Source organism: Theobroma cacao, chromosome 4 (assembly GCF_053813885.1).
Source record: "Theobroma cacao isolate CCN51 chromosome 4, ASM5381388v1, whole genome shotgun sequence".
Classification (NCBI taxonomy): domain Eukaryota; kingdom Viridiplantae; phylum Streptophyta; class Magnoliopsida; order Malvales; family Malvaceae; genus Theobroma; species Theobroma cacao.
Genome location: NC_142642.1, coordinates 31,948,429 through 31,965,252, shown reverse-complemented (window position 1 = coordinate 31,965,252; position 16,824 = coordinate 31,948,429). Strand labels below are relative to the sequence as shown.

General features: G+C 32.7%; 1 protein-coding gene across 1 annotated transcript; it reads left to right on the top strand.

Annotated features, from left to right (window-relative positions):
- The first annotated feature begins 9,317 nt into the window (after positions 1-9,317).
- LOC18602235 (MATE efflux family protein) lies at positions 9,318-12,868 on the top strand. Its single transcript, XM_088806014.1, has 3 exons — positions 9,318-9,429; positions 9,678-9,895; positions 11,347-12,868. The coding sequence occupies exons 2-3, from the start codon at positions 9,712-9,714 to the stop codon at positions 12,741-12,743; spliced, it is 1,581 nt and encodes a 526-aa protein (XP_088662140.1). The 5' UTR covers positions 9,318-9,429; positions 9,678-9,711; the 3' UTR covers positions 12,744-12,868.
- Positions 12,869-16,824: the final 3,956 nt, after the last annotated feature.

Here is a 16,824-nt window from a genome sequence, read left to right as displayed (position 1 = left end):
GGTGACTCAAAACAACACCATCTTCTTAATGAGTTTGTCATTTGTTTTTTCCTTAACAGAAGATGGATTGGAAGTTTGAGTTGTGACATTTTATTTTAAGTAATTAAAATTTTTTAGGGTTTTTATGCAGTTCATCCCCTAGAGTAAAATTGAAAATTACAAATGTTTTTAATTAGAAAATTTTGGTTAAATATGGATCTAAGGACAGCAAAAAGGAGGATTAATATCCAAATTGTATAATCCATAATTATCACCTCTAATGTTAGTAAAAAATTTCAAAGGGCTTATGCATCCTATAAGTGGTGAAAGGCCACCAAAAGGAGAGAAAAAAAAAAGTGGTGAAAGGGCTAATCATGTGGAGACCATTTGCTGAACAAATCAGCTATTTAATTAATGACTTAAATTAAATAAGAAATGTCAAGTGCTTTAAATTAGTTTTTATTATCTTCAAATTGCGTGGAGAAATTAAAGCATTGTCGAAATAAATTAGCATAACCTCGTAAGTTTCAAAAGTTCTAATCATGTCATATGCAAAGTATTTTTCTCAATTTGCATAGAGACAGGATGATTGAGCCGAGCTTACACATAGGATGGATGAGTTTCTTTTATCAAATGATGAGATAAGATAAATTATAAATGGATTCTAAGCAGCCAATGGTTAGAAGCTATAGTGCTATACGTTGGCAAAAGCCATCATCATGCTGTTAAAGACACATTTCCTAGCTTTGAAAAGAAGGAAAAAAATGCCTTGTCCCATACCATGCATCCATCCAACAAGAAATCACCTCCTCTTCACATTAATCACCAAATTTTGAATCCTCAAGCTTTACTTACGATCGATGCAAATATTACCTCTGAACGTGTGGGTCATGAAGCAACTTGGACTGCCATATGTACAATTATAAAAATAATTAGTATTGAGTTACACAATAAAAAAAAATTCAATTTTCATCTCGTAAATTTTACTTTATTTATTTCAAAATTCAAATTAAAATCTTATATAAAATTATATCAGTTTAAGGACGTTCGCTACGACAAGAAAGGCAATAAAGAATTGTAGCAGCAACTAACAAGTTGGAGCAACTGTTTTTCGGTTCCCTGAGAGCATATGCTGAAAGATTGGTTGGTCCCGTAGGGCATCTTTCGTACAAAGGAGGGGGTCCTCAAGCCCTCCAAAACGTGATGGTCCCGATAGAAGGCAAACATGGGGATGGGAGGGGTGCAATATTTGAGATGGCACGCCTGCATGCGAAAAGTACGGCCATCTCTCATCTTAATTCGCTTTAATTTCTTTATAATTCAATGTCCGGAAGCAAGTGCAAGATTTCAGACACTTTGTTGCAATTGAAAATTCAGTATATAGGTTAAGCTGAGCATCAATGGATATCAAGTTGGACAAAAGGTTCATGAATGATTGTCAATGTCTCTATTCAATGGAATATATACGGAACCCCTTGTTGCCGAAAGTTACCAAGATTTTGATGGGGAAAAAGAGAAACAAATTAACATTGGAAATAAAATAAAAAAGAATAAAGGAAATGGCTTGGTCTCTACTCATGCTGTATTTTATCTTAAATGAGGGTGTTTTATAGGGCAATCGCCATCAGCTGCTTTTGGTTTGATTTGTGTCACTTCTCATTGGCTCCTATGTCAAAGTAATCCCCATATAATAATAGAGTTAAAACTAAAGTTGTCTCTTTCAAAGTGTCATGACATCCAACCAAGTCCTAAGACACTTGCCTGATTGAAAGTTTTGAAACTTGACAATTTAGGTGAGTGTAGGGGAAAGGCGGACATGGCGATTATCACCCATCATTCTGTTTCTTAAGCCCACAAATAATTGAAGCTGGGAGAACCAATGAAAAGGCGAAGCATAACCCCATTATCATTTACTTTCAAAAATAAAATTAAAAATAACAATAAAAATTAGCATTTCACATTTACCTTTATAGTTTCTATAATATTAGTTACTTAATTCCCATGACGAAAATTTCTCTCTTTGTAGAGGCTTTCAAAGCTTCAATTAGAATGCTATATATACACACCGTTTTGGAGAATGGAAGAGCCATTTTTAATAAAAAAAATGCTTTGCCTCTAGCTGCCATCCTAGGTGGAAAGAAGCCACCAAGAAATTAAAGTCAGTGATTAGGAACTCAGTATTTTAATTGTTAGATCACCGATTGCATGATTCTGTATAACCTTTAAGCTGAATTTTAGAGCCTGAAAAGGTCTTCAACTTCAAAAAGCTTCGGCTAAGAAAATGATTTGATATGACATAAGTATTAAAGAATTAAAGCACCCACTCACAATCTTGATTTCTTCTTAAATTAAACCCATCCTTCAATCACAAAACAAGAAAATCTGACTCAGGACCATCGTGTAGCATATTATTAAACTAAAAAGGAAATGTACGAGAATAGAAATTATTCTCTATCTTTTTCTCTTGATAATTTGCCCTGTAATCAAAATTAAGTAATTGTCAACATATACATAAATTTATATCAAAAAATTTAAACAAATCTAAAATTAAACTAAATCCACACATAATAAAATTTAAATGTAAAATCTAAAAATTGAAAAAATTTCTTTCTACCTATGGTTTCTTGTCCTTTTTTTTTTCTTGCTCAAAGGGTAGATAAAGTCACTACAACAAATTTGACCTAAGACAGTATATTTTTAAAATGTGCTACTAAAATTATTTTTAATAACACTTTTTTTTATATCTTTTAAAATAATTTTATAAATCTAACCTCATTATATAAATTTTTAGATGTATTATGAATAAAATATAACGATAGGAATTACATACACTGACAAAGATTACATTTTTTTTATTACTACTAAATGTGAAAAAAATGAAGCTAAAAGTTTAAATAGCTATATTTTTTAAAATTTTACTATAGAAAAAAATATGTAACCTAAAGAAGTGTGATTAAAACTCAATTTTTTTGTAGTGAGTTTTACATTAATTTCAAATTCCTAGATTTACCCATAAATTGTATATAGATATTTAAGTGCTTGAAATTTACTCTCGTGCTTAACTAATATATACTATTTTTTGTACGTATATAACATGAGGAAAAAAGCAATGATAGTACGTAGAACAGCTAAGAAAGAACTGAAGAACACTGAAAGCCATGGTGGAATGTAAGAGCCACATTGGAAAAAGGTGAGCAGTGACCAGATTGACATTGAGGGACAAATTAAGAAATTAAATTAAGCAAACTGAATAGAATTAATTCTTGTAATTGGAATTATGTCAGTGGAGAAACGGTCTCTATTTCAGTTTAGAATTAAACTGAAAAAGGTAGATTATTTTTCTTAATTTAACAATTCTTCTATTTTTGTTTGTCTTTGCTGTTCCCTTCCCCTGGTGGTGGGCTAGACTTATTCATCCACTTCCGCTTAAATTATGATTTCCATAAAGTGCTAAACATTCTTGAGTTAGGTACAGTCGGCAAGTGGAATGCATGATTTGACTGCAAAGTAAAATTTATAATGCAAGTGTTTCGTAAATACTAGTGCTAGTAAAAGTTTAACTATATATATATAGCATGACGTTTCTGTCAACATTTTATCTTGATTTCTGGCTAACATATTTTAGGCCGCCTAAGAAACTTTTAATTCCACTCACGTCTTGTCATGTCTGGGGACAATAATTAAAATTTTGTTGCCAAATGGGTTTTAATTTATTTATTAAACTGTATAAAAATATTTAACCTCGGGCTCGCTTTCTGTTTTATGCTGATTATTCAGAGTGTGTCAACATTTTTTTTTCTAGATTCAAAGTCTCCATGGGTATTTGGAATTCCTGTCATTGGCTACATTGTCCTTGACAAACTTTATTTCAAACAAGCGTTTGATTACTATATTAAAATGTTTCAAATTATTGGCCAAAAAGAAAACCATGTTTATCATTTGTAGGTGACAAAACATGTTAGTAATTATGGGGCACCATCATTATAGGACTCTTTAAGGAAAACCAACCAAACTTTACCCACATCTATGTATAAACCATAAATCTTAACATCACATAATTTTTATTATATATGTTAGTAATAAAACTTGAGATTCTAATTTGAAGGTTTTACATGTATAAAAAGTTATATAAATAAATAATTTCTTTTTTTTTTGTATTTTTTCCCAAAATCTATAAATCATAAATCTTAACACTTGAGTTCTTTCTTGATCCATAAGTTGTAAATCATGTGTTTGAAGGAGATATTAAATGTATTCTTTAAGTACTTGTTTTAGCTATACATTTGCTTTTAAAATAATTAAATGCAACTAAGTCATTTATTTTAATTAAAAGCTTTTTTTTTAATCTATGGTAGTAATTAAATTCAGGGTATGTTTTGTTTTTGCATTTATTTCATGCTTTTTGCTACTTGCTTTTTTGTCAAAAAAAAAATTAGCACACTATTTTCATAAATTCAAACAGGAATAATATTTTAATTATTAAATTTTTTCTATATATACCACTTAACCAATGCCTATATTAAAAGTTAACAAAGATAGATATATTGTGGAACCAACCTCAGTTATTATAAAAGAAATGAACAAATTACTAAAATTTAATATTAAAATTTAACGTAATTAACTCACTACAAAAAAAAAAATTAATCAAATTACAAAAGATATAGCCGACGTCCCAACATTCATAAATGCCAGCAACTAGTATGAAAAGTGCTCTAGACTCTGATCACTTAGTGGGGTTTCTGTGAATAGCCCTAACTAATGCGGACCCCCTTGCTTTGTTACGGTGACTATTATATAGAAAATTAAAATCACATAGTACTATTTTATTTTTTAGATTCTTTAATGATGTTAATTTAGTTTTATAAAAATAAATGCATGTTTTGTTTTGTTTTTTTACTTATAAAAAGCATAATACAAGTAATAAAAACATACAAACTACATCTAAGAAAACTTATTAGTAAAATTTTCTATTACTTTTTCATATTACATTGCATACAATAATAATCAACTTCCAGAATAATATATATAAAGTAAGAATAAATCGATCACAATTCTCTTTTTTTTTTTATTCTCTTTTAATTATTTTTTATGTATTCATATACGTGCGTACACGCATATATATTTTAAAAAAATTATATAATTAATTGTATACATTAAATTTTTTTAAAAATTATGTTTGTATGTAAGTATGTGAGTATGATGTTTAGTCATTCCTATGATTATCGTCGATGTAATGAGAGAAACTAAGGTGAAGAAAGGTGCACAGCATGTGGACTTGCTTAGAAAGCCTTTGGAAGTACCTAACAAATGAAGGGTAGGTTTTGTTTGTGATTATGTGGAGTACCTAACACAGAGTCAGCCTGTCCTTGTAGACGGAGGACTGTCTCATTATTCGACTCTATGGATGTCTTAACCCTTAACCTTTAATTTGTTCCCTTATTGAAATGCAAGCAAGCATCTTTTTTGCTTTTCCCACATTGAACTGTTTCCAAGTACACTAATGAAATTCCAGCACTTCCAAAAGTAGTAGGTAGAAATACAAATGATATTGCCATAATCTACAAAAAAAGAAAAAAAGAAAAAAATATAATCAAATGAAGCAAACCCAAGAAAAAGATAAAAAATCGTGTCAAATACCTCATATAACATGGTTTGATAAGACAATAGTTGAGCTTCTTGTCGACTTGTGTTCACGTGGTCTCTTGCACATACTAAAAGCACTAGCATGGAATATCCATTCTTTCAGTTTCTAATATTGCATGCACCTTGGATTTTAACCCTTGTTCAAGCTATATCTGTGTTCCCAATCCTTAAGGATGTTTAAATATGAAAAATCATAGCTTATATAGGGGTATACCCGCGGCAATTAAGTAGCAACTTGAGATTCCAATTTAAAGATTTTAAATATAAACATTAAAGAAATAAAGATGAGATTTGTAAATAAGAAATTATTTATAAGCTAAGATCCTCTATATAGAAATAAACTCCTCCTGTATTCTTTGTAGTTTCAATTTATGAACACGTACATTTCCCATATTTTAACTCTCGAAGAATGGACAAATAATGGCTAGGTCAGGTCTCCTTCTGATCTTCCCTTCACTCAATTTCTCACCCTTTACGAAAATGCTAAGCTTGAAACAGAAAGTAATGCTTGAAATGTGCAAACTGGTTATCATATAGGGGAAAGCAGAAATGACTTCCTCTCCGGGCCAAAACTCAAGAAGAAAGGAAGCCTACGCTCATAAACACGTATGACTCACATAATTTGAGATGCTTTGCATGATTTCGTTATCTGTTGCTTCCAAATACACTTGTCATTTGAGAACCCTACTACACTGAAGTGAACTTCACGAATCTACAAAGACATACACATAAATATATATTTCCAACTGATTAGCATGTAGCTTTTTAACTATACAATTTCGAGTAATAGGCACTTGATGTTACAAGTACATATGCGTGATTATTTAGGGTTCTTCTCTTTCTTTCTTAATTTCCTTCTGTTTTTATTTTAATTAGGTGAGTGATAGATGTCTCTCTATTTCTTTATATATACACAATTAGATAATACAGTAATAAAATAGAATGTCGTGTCAAGCACAAGGATTGATTATTAGAATAGATTGATTATATCACTAGACACCATTGTCGATAGTTTGTTAAACTTTATTAGGAGGGGGGGATACTGAAAAGGAGGCCACCACTCCACTGCGTTTGGTTCAAGAATTTCGTGAAAAGATGAATTAACATGCGTGTGTGTGTGTGCGTGTTTCCTCGTTTGACACCAATAGTATGTCGTGAAGCCCCAAAGGCAACGACAGCTTCCTTCCGAGTAAGGATTGAATATGAAACATCCCCCAAGACATGCGTCAAATTGCCACGGAATTGAGTCCCCACTCCACTTTCTTCATACTTATTTCTCTTCTTATACTAATCGAATTATTTCCTAAAGACCTAATTGCTTTTATATTGATGTTATGCTTAATACGTCACTCGTTGCGTAAAAAATTGTACTAACTAATTTTATTAGGTAACACTTTTCCATTGATAGGCAATGATGGTACCATATGATATCAAAACCAACCTAAAACCACTAGCCACTACAAACTCCATAATATTCAAGAAGATGATACATTTATAAATTACTTTTGTTGTATACTCCTACTGCCCATATAGTCCAAATAATTTTTTTTAATTAGTTTAAGAAAAATAAAGGACTAAAAACCTCACTTTTTGACCTTATAAATATGTATATATATATAGTCTATATATTTAAATATGTGAATTGTTCTTCATGTGTATCTATAATATATTAATAAAGGGTTGCTTTTTAGCGGTATATATAAAAGCTTTACTACATGTTAGGTCATATAATGATAATCTATCTCCGTTTCTATCATCTATTATGTATAAATTACACTCCCGGCCTTTTAAGATATTTAAACTTGAGACCTCCTAGTTAGAGTTACATATTTTAATAGTTGGATGCCTATGTGAACTTAACTAGGGTTACTTGTGTACTATAAAAACTAATTATTGAAATTGAATAGCTATTATTTTTTATTTGTACTTTTACGTACTACTTTTAAAAAATATCAATCAAATTAAGACGAGTGAGCTTGATTAAAATAAATCAAATAGAAACAAATAATTAGGAAGTATATGTTTATAGCACTAGTGTATATGAGCTAGATAAGATCTCGGTTGACTTCTTTAAACCTTAAACTTAAATTTGATACGATCATTGAAATTATATTTATTATTTAAATATTAAAAAATATTTCTATATTTTTCTCTACTTGTCCCTTCTTACCCTAAAAAAAAAGCACCTTGCGTCCTTGAACCGTATTAATATTTTTAAAATAAAAATGTAATAAAAAATTATTTATTAATATAACAATTTTCTCAAAGCTAATCAAAATCTAAAATATCATGTACAAACCCGCAATCTTGACGGGTAACCTCGCCCTTTTGTTGTCAAAATAAACTCAAGAATGCAAATTGTGTTTTGCAAGTGGAGGAGCTAGAATGCGTCCATGCATGAATGAGTGCATTAATTGAAGGTTTCCTATTTTAACACCAATAACAACAGCTTACTTACTCCCTTCTCTCCAATATATGAAAATGTGACCAAATAAACATGCATCACCTACTTTATGCTTTAATTTCTAATTAATTATTTCCATGAAGAGTCAATAAGTTTTGCTAAAAGAGAACATAACTTATATATATTGTGCTCAATTAGTCACAGACTACAAACAATTGTACGGGCTAATCTTTTTTTATTTAAAAGTTATACACCTTCTCTACCAGCCAGAAATGAAGGGCAACCCTTGCTGTAGCACGCGCCTTGGCCTCAACCCTGTAAAGCTAACTTGCACAGAAAAGAAAAAGGGAAGCACAAAAAAGTTCATTATATAGTCTAATGATAAATCTCATATAAACCTGTGTTACTCTCTGACAGATCAACTCGACAAACAACAGTTCCCAAGCAATGTCCAGTTTCTCAAGTTTTGCTCAAGACAATGGAACATGGGCAAGACTCAGCTTCCTTAATTACTTAACTTCAAAGGACTGATCAAATCGCAATGGAAAAGCTTTTCTTTTCTTTCTTTCTTTTTTTTCTGAACAAGCTGCTCATTCTCTTAACTATAGTTGGTGCAATCTACTTTTTATTATCAGACCAAATTTTTAGACTAAATTGCACCACTATTAATCGAAATGTTTTTACAATTAATGTTTCATTTTTACTCATAACTGAAATTTTTTAATTTTTTTTCATTTATTATTTTTTTAATTTATTTCAAATCAATCCATATCTATCTATCGATACGCATTTAGAAATTAAACGAAATTTATCAGGTAAATGTCCATGAAAATACTATGGGAATATATGGATGAATATATAGATTTAGAATAATATCAAAAGGCTACAAATGAAAAATATCGAAATTTTAAAATGACAAGTGAAAATGAAATATAGTAAAAAAAGAGCATGGACTAATGATGTAATTAAGTTCAAATTTTATGGTTATTATTCCTATATATGAATATATGTGTTAAAGTAATTCTTAATTGCCTATAGTATATTTTATTGACCCAAGGAGAGAAAGAAGGGGAAAGAAAAAGAATTGTCCTACTTTCAGCAATCACTTTGTTATGTTCATTAATTTAATCATTCCTTTTCCACAAGCTGATTGACATTGCATAAGACAATAAAACTAGAGTCGTGGGTCGTGGATCAAGCAAAAAAAGAGCTGGACATAACATTCAACTCGATCAGTTGGAAGAATGTATATATAATTGAAGTTAAAGGTGGAGGATTAATTAGTATTTGTCGTCCTTCTTTTCTGCAGTATATCAACAGTAGATATTCAGTGTCCATAACCCAGGAACAAACTCCAACAACAGCAGAGCAGTGGACGGCGCTCAGCCTCTGGGAAAATCAAGGTTACTGTCTATCTTCTTCTTATCATTATAATTATTATATCTCATTGCAGCACGAAGTGAAACAAGTATTTCTGCCATTGCATATAAATAAATGAATAAATATATATATGTGTATATGCATATATATATATATATATATAAATGCCACTTGGATATGCAAAACTGTGTGTATTTCTTCACGTTTTCGGTTGTTGTTGTGGAATTGCTTCTTAATAATTATTTTGGGGGTTGTTTTTGAGGATTTGTAGGTTTTGTTTTCGGCAAACTCTATCGGTTAAAAACATGTGCCCTGCAAGTGATATTGAATCTCGAGGAAGTAGTACTAGTGTAAATGGTGATCAGCACTTGCATTCGAGGAACTACAATGAGGAAACAATGAGAACAAGAAGTGCTGAGGATAAATTCATTCATGGGTTTTTACGAAAGATTCAAGTCAATCAACTTCTCAGATGGCTGCCACTGAACGAGACAAGAGAGCCTTTGAACCAGGCAAGCCTTCCGCCCCTCCCCTCTCAGTTTTTTTCTTTCTTTGTTCATCACTCTAATGTTACTGTCTCACCAAAAATCCTCTTGCATAAAAATGAGTTTATAGTCAGATTATCAGTGGGAGAAGGAATGTGATGTCCTTTTCTTCAGATGAATCATTTCCCACGTTCTCATTTCATTGGATGCATATTGGTTGTTGATGTTGCCAAAATAAACTTTTTTTCAAGTAAAATCTCGGACTTGTTTTCTTACTATTTCTCTTCTTAGGGAAAGATTGAGTTGTTTCCTTTCTACTTCTACTTTTTTTTCTTGGGAATAAACCAATGCTATTTGAATTCCTTATGAAAGAGATGCTTAGCCTGTTTATAGAAACCATTTACGTACAATGCATATATATATATATAACAGCATACTCAGGAGGTTGTCTTTTGGCTTTTGAATGTTAAGTGGACTGTGAAAGTGACCAGAACAGCTTTGCAAGTATTCCTTTCGTTTTCTTTTTCTTTTTTTTTTCTCTCTTTGATACACACATCAGGAGGTCTAAGGTGAGAAGGATTCGATCCTTGGACATTTCCATCTTAAGAAAAAGGTAACAACCACTAGACTTAGTTAACTACAAAATTTAGTACATTCCTTCTTTTATTCATTTCAAAACCACCACTTGCTTTGTTTTCTTCAAATTTATTGGTTGATTGTCACTGGATTGTGTTTTTCTTTTTTAGAAAAATATATCTTCATTTACCTTTGGGCTGCTGAATAGATTATAGGATCCACAATTAATTCCCAATTCCACATACATAAAGGTGGCATAATTTGAGAATTGTGTGTAGTAATTCTTCTCATAATTATTCTCATTGTGGAATAACACTAAATTTAGCACCACAAGCATTTCTTTTGTTTTTTCCCAGGAGGTATGGGGCCTGTAGCTTGTTTCACGGGATTGAATTTTGTAGCTTAATTATTTTAAGAAATATAAAAGACCAGCCTTTTATTCATACGAGAAATTTTATTTTGAGAATTTAACATTAAAATAAGGTGCAGTGGAACCCATTAATGACAGTCTAAAATTGTCTTAGGGAATTTATCCTTTTTCTAAAAGATTTCCGCTTTTCAGTAAAGTTGATGTACTGAAATTTTGTTGTATAGAATACCGAGTATAATAATAAAACTTCATTTTCACTTCACTTTTTGGCCACTTGCACTTTAATAACAAGGCAAAAGTTTAAAGTTGGTTTTATTTATTTTTTTCTTTTCATTTCCTTTTTCTTTCCCTCCCTTCCCCCAGCTGGCCATGTGAAATTTATAAACAAAGGAAAAAAAAAAAAAAAAGAAAAGAAAAGGGGGGCTTTGAAAGGAAGCTTAGGAGAATATGCACATGAACATGATAGAATTTGTGAAAAGCAAGCCAATGAGTGAACGTGAATTCCATGCAGGTGGGAGAGGAAGTGCTGTCACTTGGAAAGATTGCAGGCCCGATAATAATGACGACACTGCTGATACACTCCAGATCAGTTATTTCCATGCTTTTCCTGAGCCATCTAGGCAAAGAAGAGCTAGCTGGGGGGTCGCTTGCAATGGGGTTTGGGAACATTACAGGGCTCTCAGTCATCAAGGGCCTGTCCATTGGGATGGATCCCATCTGCGGTCAAGCCTATGGAGCCAGGAGATATTCAGTCCTCAGCCAAACCTTCCATAGAGCACTTTCTCTCCTGCTACTTATTTCCATTCCCATCGCCATCCTTTGGTTAAATGTGGAACCCATCTTTCTACGCTTAGGTCAGGATCCAGAAGCTACAAAAGTCGCCAAAGTTTACTTGGCTGCCTTCATTCCGGAACTGGTAGCTCAGGCTCTCCTCCATCCCATGAGGACTTTTCTGAGAGTCCAGGGCATAACCACCCCTCTCACAATTGCTGCCATATGCTCAGTCCTCCTGCACCCTCTGATCAACTACATTTTCGCAATATATTTTCAGTTAGGGGTAAAAGGCATCGCGTTAGCTCTTGCTTGTAATACATTCAATCTTAACCTGGGTTTGATAATATATATGCTCATGTCAGAAGCTCCTTTAAAACCTTGGCATGGGGTTACAATTCTCTCAATCTTTCAAGGTTGGCGGCCACTGCTAGCACTAGCACTGCCTAGCCTCCTTTCAGTGTGCTTGGAGTGGTGGTGGTATGAGATCATGCTGTTCCTTTGTGGCTTACTAAGCAACCCAAAGGCTAGCGTTGCAGCAATGGGCATCCTCATCCAAACAACAGGCTTATTATATAATTTTCCATTCTCGATAAGCGCCAGCATTTCAACAAGAGTTAGTCAGGCTTTGGGTGCTGGTCGTCCATCCTGTGCCCATCGGACAGCGATAACTGGCCTCCTCATGGCCTTTGCTTTTGGCGTCTCAGCCTTTGTTTTCATGACAGTCCTGAGATCATGGTGGGGAAAGTTGTTTACGGATGAACCACAAATTCTTGATTTGATCTCAACTGTGCTTCCAATTTTGGGGTTATGTGAAGTCGGCAACTCTCCACAAACAGCAGCTTGTGGGGTCTTAACAGGGACTGCACGTCCAAAAGATGGCGTCCGCATAAATTTATGTTCGTTTTACCTTATTGGATTGCCGGTTGCAATTCTCACAACATTCAAATTCAATTTCGGCTTTAAGGGCTTATGGCTTGGGCTTTTAGCAGCACAGATGTCATGTGTGTGCATGATGGTGTACACATTGATTCGAACAGATTGGAAGCACCAGGCTAAGCGGGCGGATGAGCTGACTCTTGCTGCAGGAGTCAAAGATGATTTAGAAACCAGCCTACTTACCACAGATCATTGACTTTCAAATACAAAATCGGTTGACAGAGTTTTTAACAGAATTTTTTTGGTAGACAAGATCATTTAAATCAGTAGAAGATATCCTTTTATTGAGAATTTGCAGAGCACTGACAGCTTAAAACTAAAACAAATGCTAAATTTCTACGTCATAAATCCTTAAATTATTTTATTGATTTTATTATCCAAAATAAATAAATAAATGATTCACTAAGCCCTCATATAGGATCGTTAAGCCTTCTTTTACGTTATAAAAGATATGTTATCTTCTAATTTGCATAACAACACCTGACTCAGAAATCCAGTCATCATTGCACTCAATATTATAAACAAGTAGCAAAATTACCAAAGAAAACAGGGGAAAGGGAGGAGGGTTTAGTATTAATAACAATGTGAAAAAGGAAACAATTACCTTGTTTAAGTCTTGATCACTACAGTAAGTTAGTAACCCATCCTGATAAGCACAGCAATAACAGAAAAGTTCGCCATGCTAATTGCCAACACGGGGATTAAAAGATGTAACGCGCCGAATTCAAGAAAGCCAGCCAACATACAGTTAAAAGAATATATCTTCCAAAAATATAGACAAAAGCAAGCAGATTGACAGTGTTAAAACAGAAATATCATGAAATAACAGGAGGAATGAGTCAGCAGCAATGAAACAACTACTAATGCCCTATGAATGATGATATATAATTTGGCCAGGAAAGAGACTGAAGGAGGTATTTTGTGTAATCAAGATGGAGAGAGATTTAAGATTTCCAGCCTGCTTAATATAGCAAGTAGTGGCACATATAAAGCAACTAAAGTCTATAATCTGATGTAGGACAAAATACTGTTTTGTGCACTACACCCAGTGTCACAGTCTTATTGTGGAACCATGTAAATCTCACATCGGAGAGCAATGCTCCCAACAGGTAGAGCCATAAATCCCACATCAAAGAAAAGCTCCTAAAGGGGAGCTATGAATCTCACATTAGTTATGTACTAGAGTGATATTGAATATTTAATGATTCACACCACCTTCAACTTGTAAAGCGCCTTTTGTTAGACAAAACAATGAAGCCAGCAGGCCAAAGTAAACAATACCTCACAAAAGTTGATGTGGACCGTGACACCCGGCCAACAAGTTCATAGGGCTATTGGATCAGAGATTTCCAGTTTTTTCTTTCCTTTTATGGACCTTAGAAAAATTACTATATATGAGGAGCAACCAAAGTAAGAACTGTGCTGGTTAATATACAAGATAAATCTGTGTTTGTAGATAGTAAGAAACAAGCTAAAATGCCTCTCGGTCACAGCAGGCAAATTATTTTTTTTTTCAATTTTATATATAATAAATAGGTATAAAAGTAAAACAGCAAGGAAAAAACAGATAAGCAGATAGTGAATTGATTGAGGATCAAGTATAAAAACTAAAAAGGAGTACAACACTACTCAAAAACAATCCAAAAACCTCAATGAGAGAGAGAGCAGCAAAACCAAAAACTTATCGGCCCAAAAGGAGTAAAAGAGAGTAACTGTGAAAATTTGATTGATAAACACTTTTCACATTAGTTGATACATTAGTAGGGGGGCAATTCATAATTTTCAATCAAAATTTCCATTATTTTGTTTAGTTGTAATGTTATTTATAATGTTCACTTGAGTGATTTTTCTTATGTTTTAAACTTGATGGTGTAGGAAATATTGGCAAAACATCAAGTCTTATGCTTGATATTTTAATCTCTTAAGATTAAACGCACACTAAAATAAATCAAGAATAAAATCAATAAACTAAAAAGTGATAATAAATCCCATTTTGAAAAAAAAAAGTAATATGGAATTAAGAAGATGAGATTGAAAACAATGCGACATTGTAAAAAAAAAAACCCTCAAAACGTAAAATGATATAAGCTCAAGAATGGGCCGCCAGAAAAAATGAAAACTTTGACAACACTAACAGGCTCAAACAAAAGAAAATGAATCAAGAATAAATCTATAAACTAAAAAGTGATAATGAATTTCAATTTGAAAAAAAAAAGTAATATGGAATTAATAAGATGAGATTAAAAACAATGTGACATTGTAAAATGTAAACTTAAATAAGTCAAGAATGGGCCACCCAAAAAAAATTGAAAGACTTTGACGACACTAACAGGCTCAAACTTTAGTATATATTAGTTAATTAATAATAGTAAGAACTAATTCTCAACCCACCTGCACTGCATTCTCTCAAGTATCATGCAGCTTTCATAATTGCATGTATATAGGGGAAAAAACCACAATTATTAACGAATTTAGCAATAGAAATCCACAACATAAAACCCTGCTCGCAGATGAATATATCTATCATACCCAAAAAGAAAGAGCAACAAGAACTAGTGTGATTGTATAAGGAGCAATCTTCCTTTGATTTAGAAATCCAAATTTAAATATTGTAAGTGCAAAGAATAGCTTTTGTGGCTCAGGATCTCAATCTAGCTTTATAAAAGCTAATTGGTGTAGATTCCTACAATACCAAATTTGAAAGACTACTCTTAGCTTTCTGCGAAAAATGCATACACCAACTACATATAAGTTAGTTACATTATTGAGATGGGTGCAACCATACAAGGAGTTTAGCATGACAACTCAATTTGTTCACTCTCAAATCTTAACCAAATGCGTTGTAATGCATGTTTGGAAGTGCTAAAGTTCAGAACAATTCTATACAATTTCTCCAACTCAACAACAAAGCACAAAAACCAGAAAAGAAGACAGACAGCAAGAGCCATGCCAATTTAAATGTGGTAATTCTTTGAGGCTTCTTACTGGAGTATGAATTTTTACTTTCATTGACCCAAAGAATGTTTACTGATTTTCAAAGCTCACCTGATTATTATAAGCCCATAAGAGGCTGCGACAAAACTACGCTGCCTCTTATGCACCCATACATCTATGAAGAAGTTCTTCAAATTTTCAATGAATTACCAGGCAGAAACTTATCAAGAACCCTCCAGGATTGGATAACCAACATCTGCCTCTCCAACAAATACTGCAGTTAATAAAAGCTTGAAACTCCGGTACCCAAATGACAAAAGATTAAAATGTCATAATGTAAAATAGTTAATTGCTATTAAGTGTTAACCTAGAGGTATGGATTGTGTGGTTGAAGTAGTAGATAAGTTATTTAAGATGGAAGGAATCAGGTGATAAAAATGGGAAAATAAAAATTTATCTATGAATGGCAACTTCCTGTGAGCAGAATTAACAACATTGATCGGTGGCCATTTCATAAGGAGGAGAACAATTGCATCCAAGATTGCTAGATGAAAAATACTTAAGTCAATACAGACAAATTGAATGTAAACATTCTCAATAAACAATGAAAATGACAGCTAAAATCATAATTCTATTTTATTTGCTAACCAGACTTTTGTGGACTGCTTGAATTCTTACTTAACACCATGTGTTCCAATTTAGATAAAAGGTAATTCATGGATCATGGTTCTGCTTTCTTATATCTTAAGAAAGAGATGCACCTGTACTACTTAGTTTCATTACATGTGTAACACTCCGTCTTTGTTCCAGGGAATTCTACCATTTATATGAGAGAGAGAGAGCACAAAACCTGAAAGTTTATCTATGTGAGGCACTTGATTTTCAATATTCTAAACAAAGAACAAGCACCTTTGGAAAGAAACTGAACACAAAAGAGCTAAAATAGTTGAGTGCTACATTCTAAACATTGCTTATCTAACTGAATTATTGTAAACAGCATGCCCACTCAATCTCTAATAGCTATTCGGTCAATCTCAACCTAAAAAGCTTACTTCAATCAGAATTTTGGTGCTTATAGTTACCAATTAGTCACTTCTACCACTACTTAAATGTTAAATCAACTTTTTGGCTATTTCAACTTTCAGTTAATGATATAAAAAATCGGGATCAATACAATCCTCTTGTTTGATACCAGCATTTATATATCTTATTTAACAATGGATCCATTAATAAACTTAATCCTGGTTAGTCCCAACTTTTAAAAGATCTATGAATCCACATACGCCAGAAGTAAAATTGCATCTTGCTAGACTAGTATGAAGTATCTGTACCCAAGCACATAA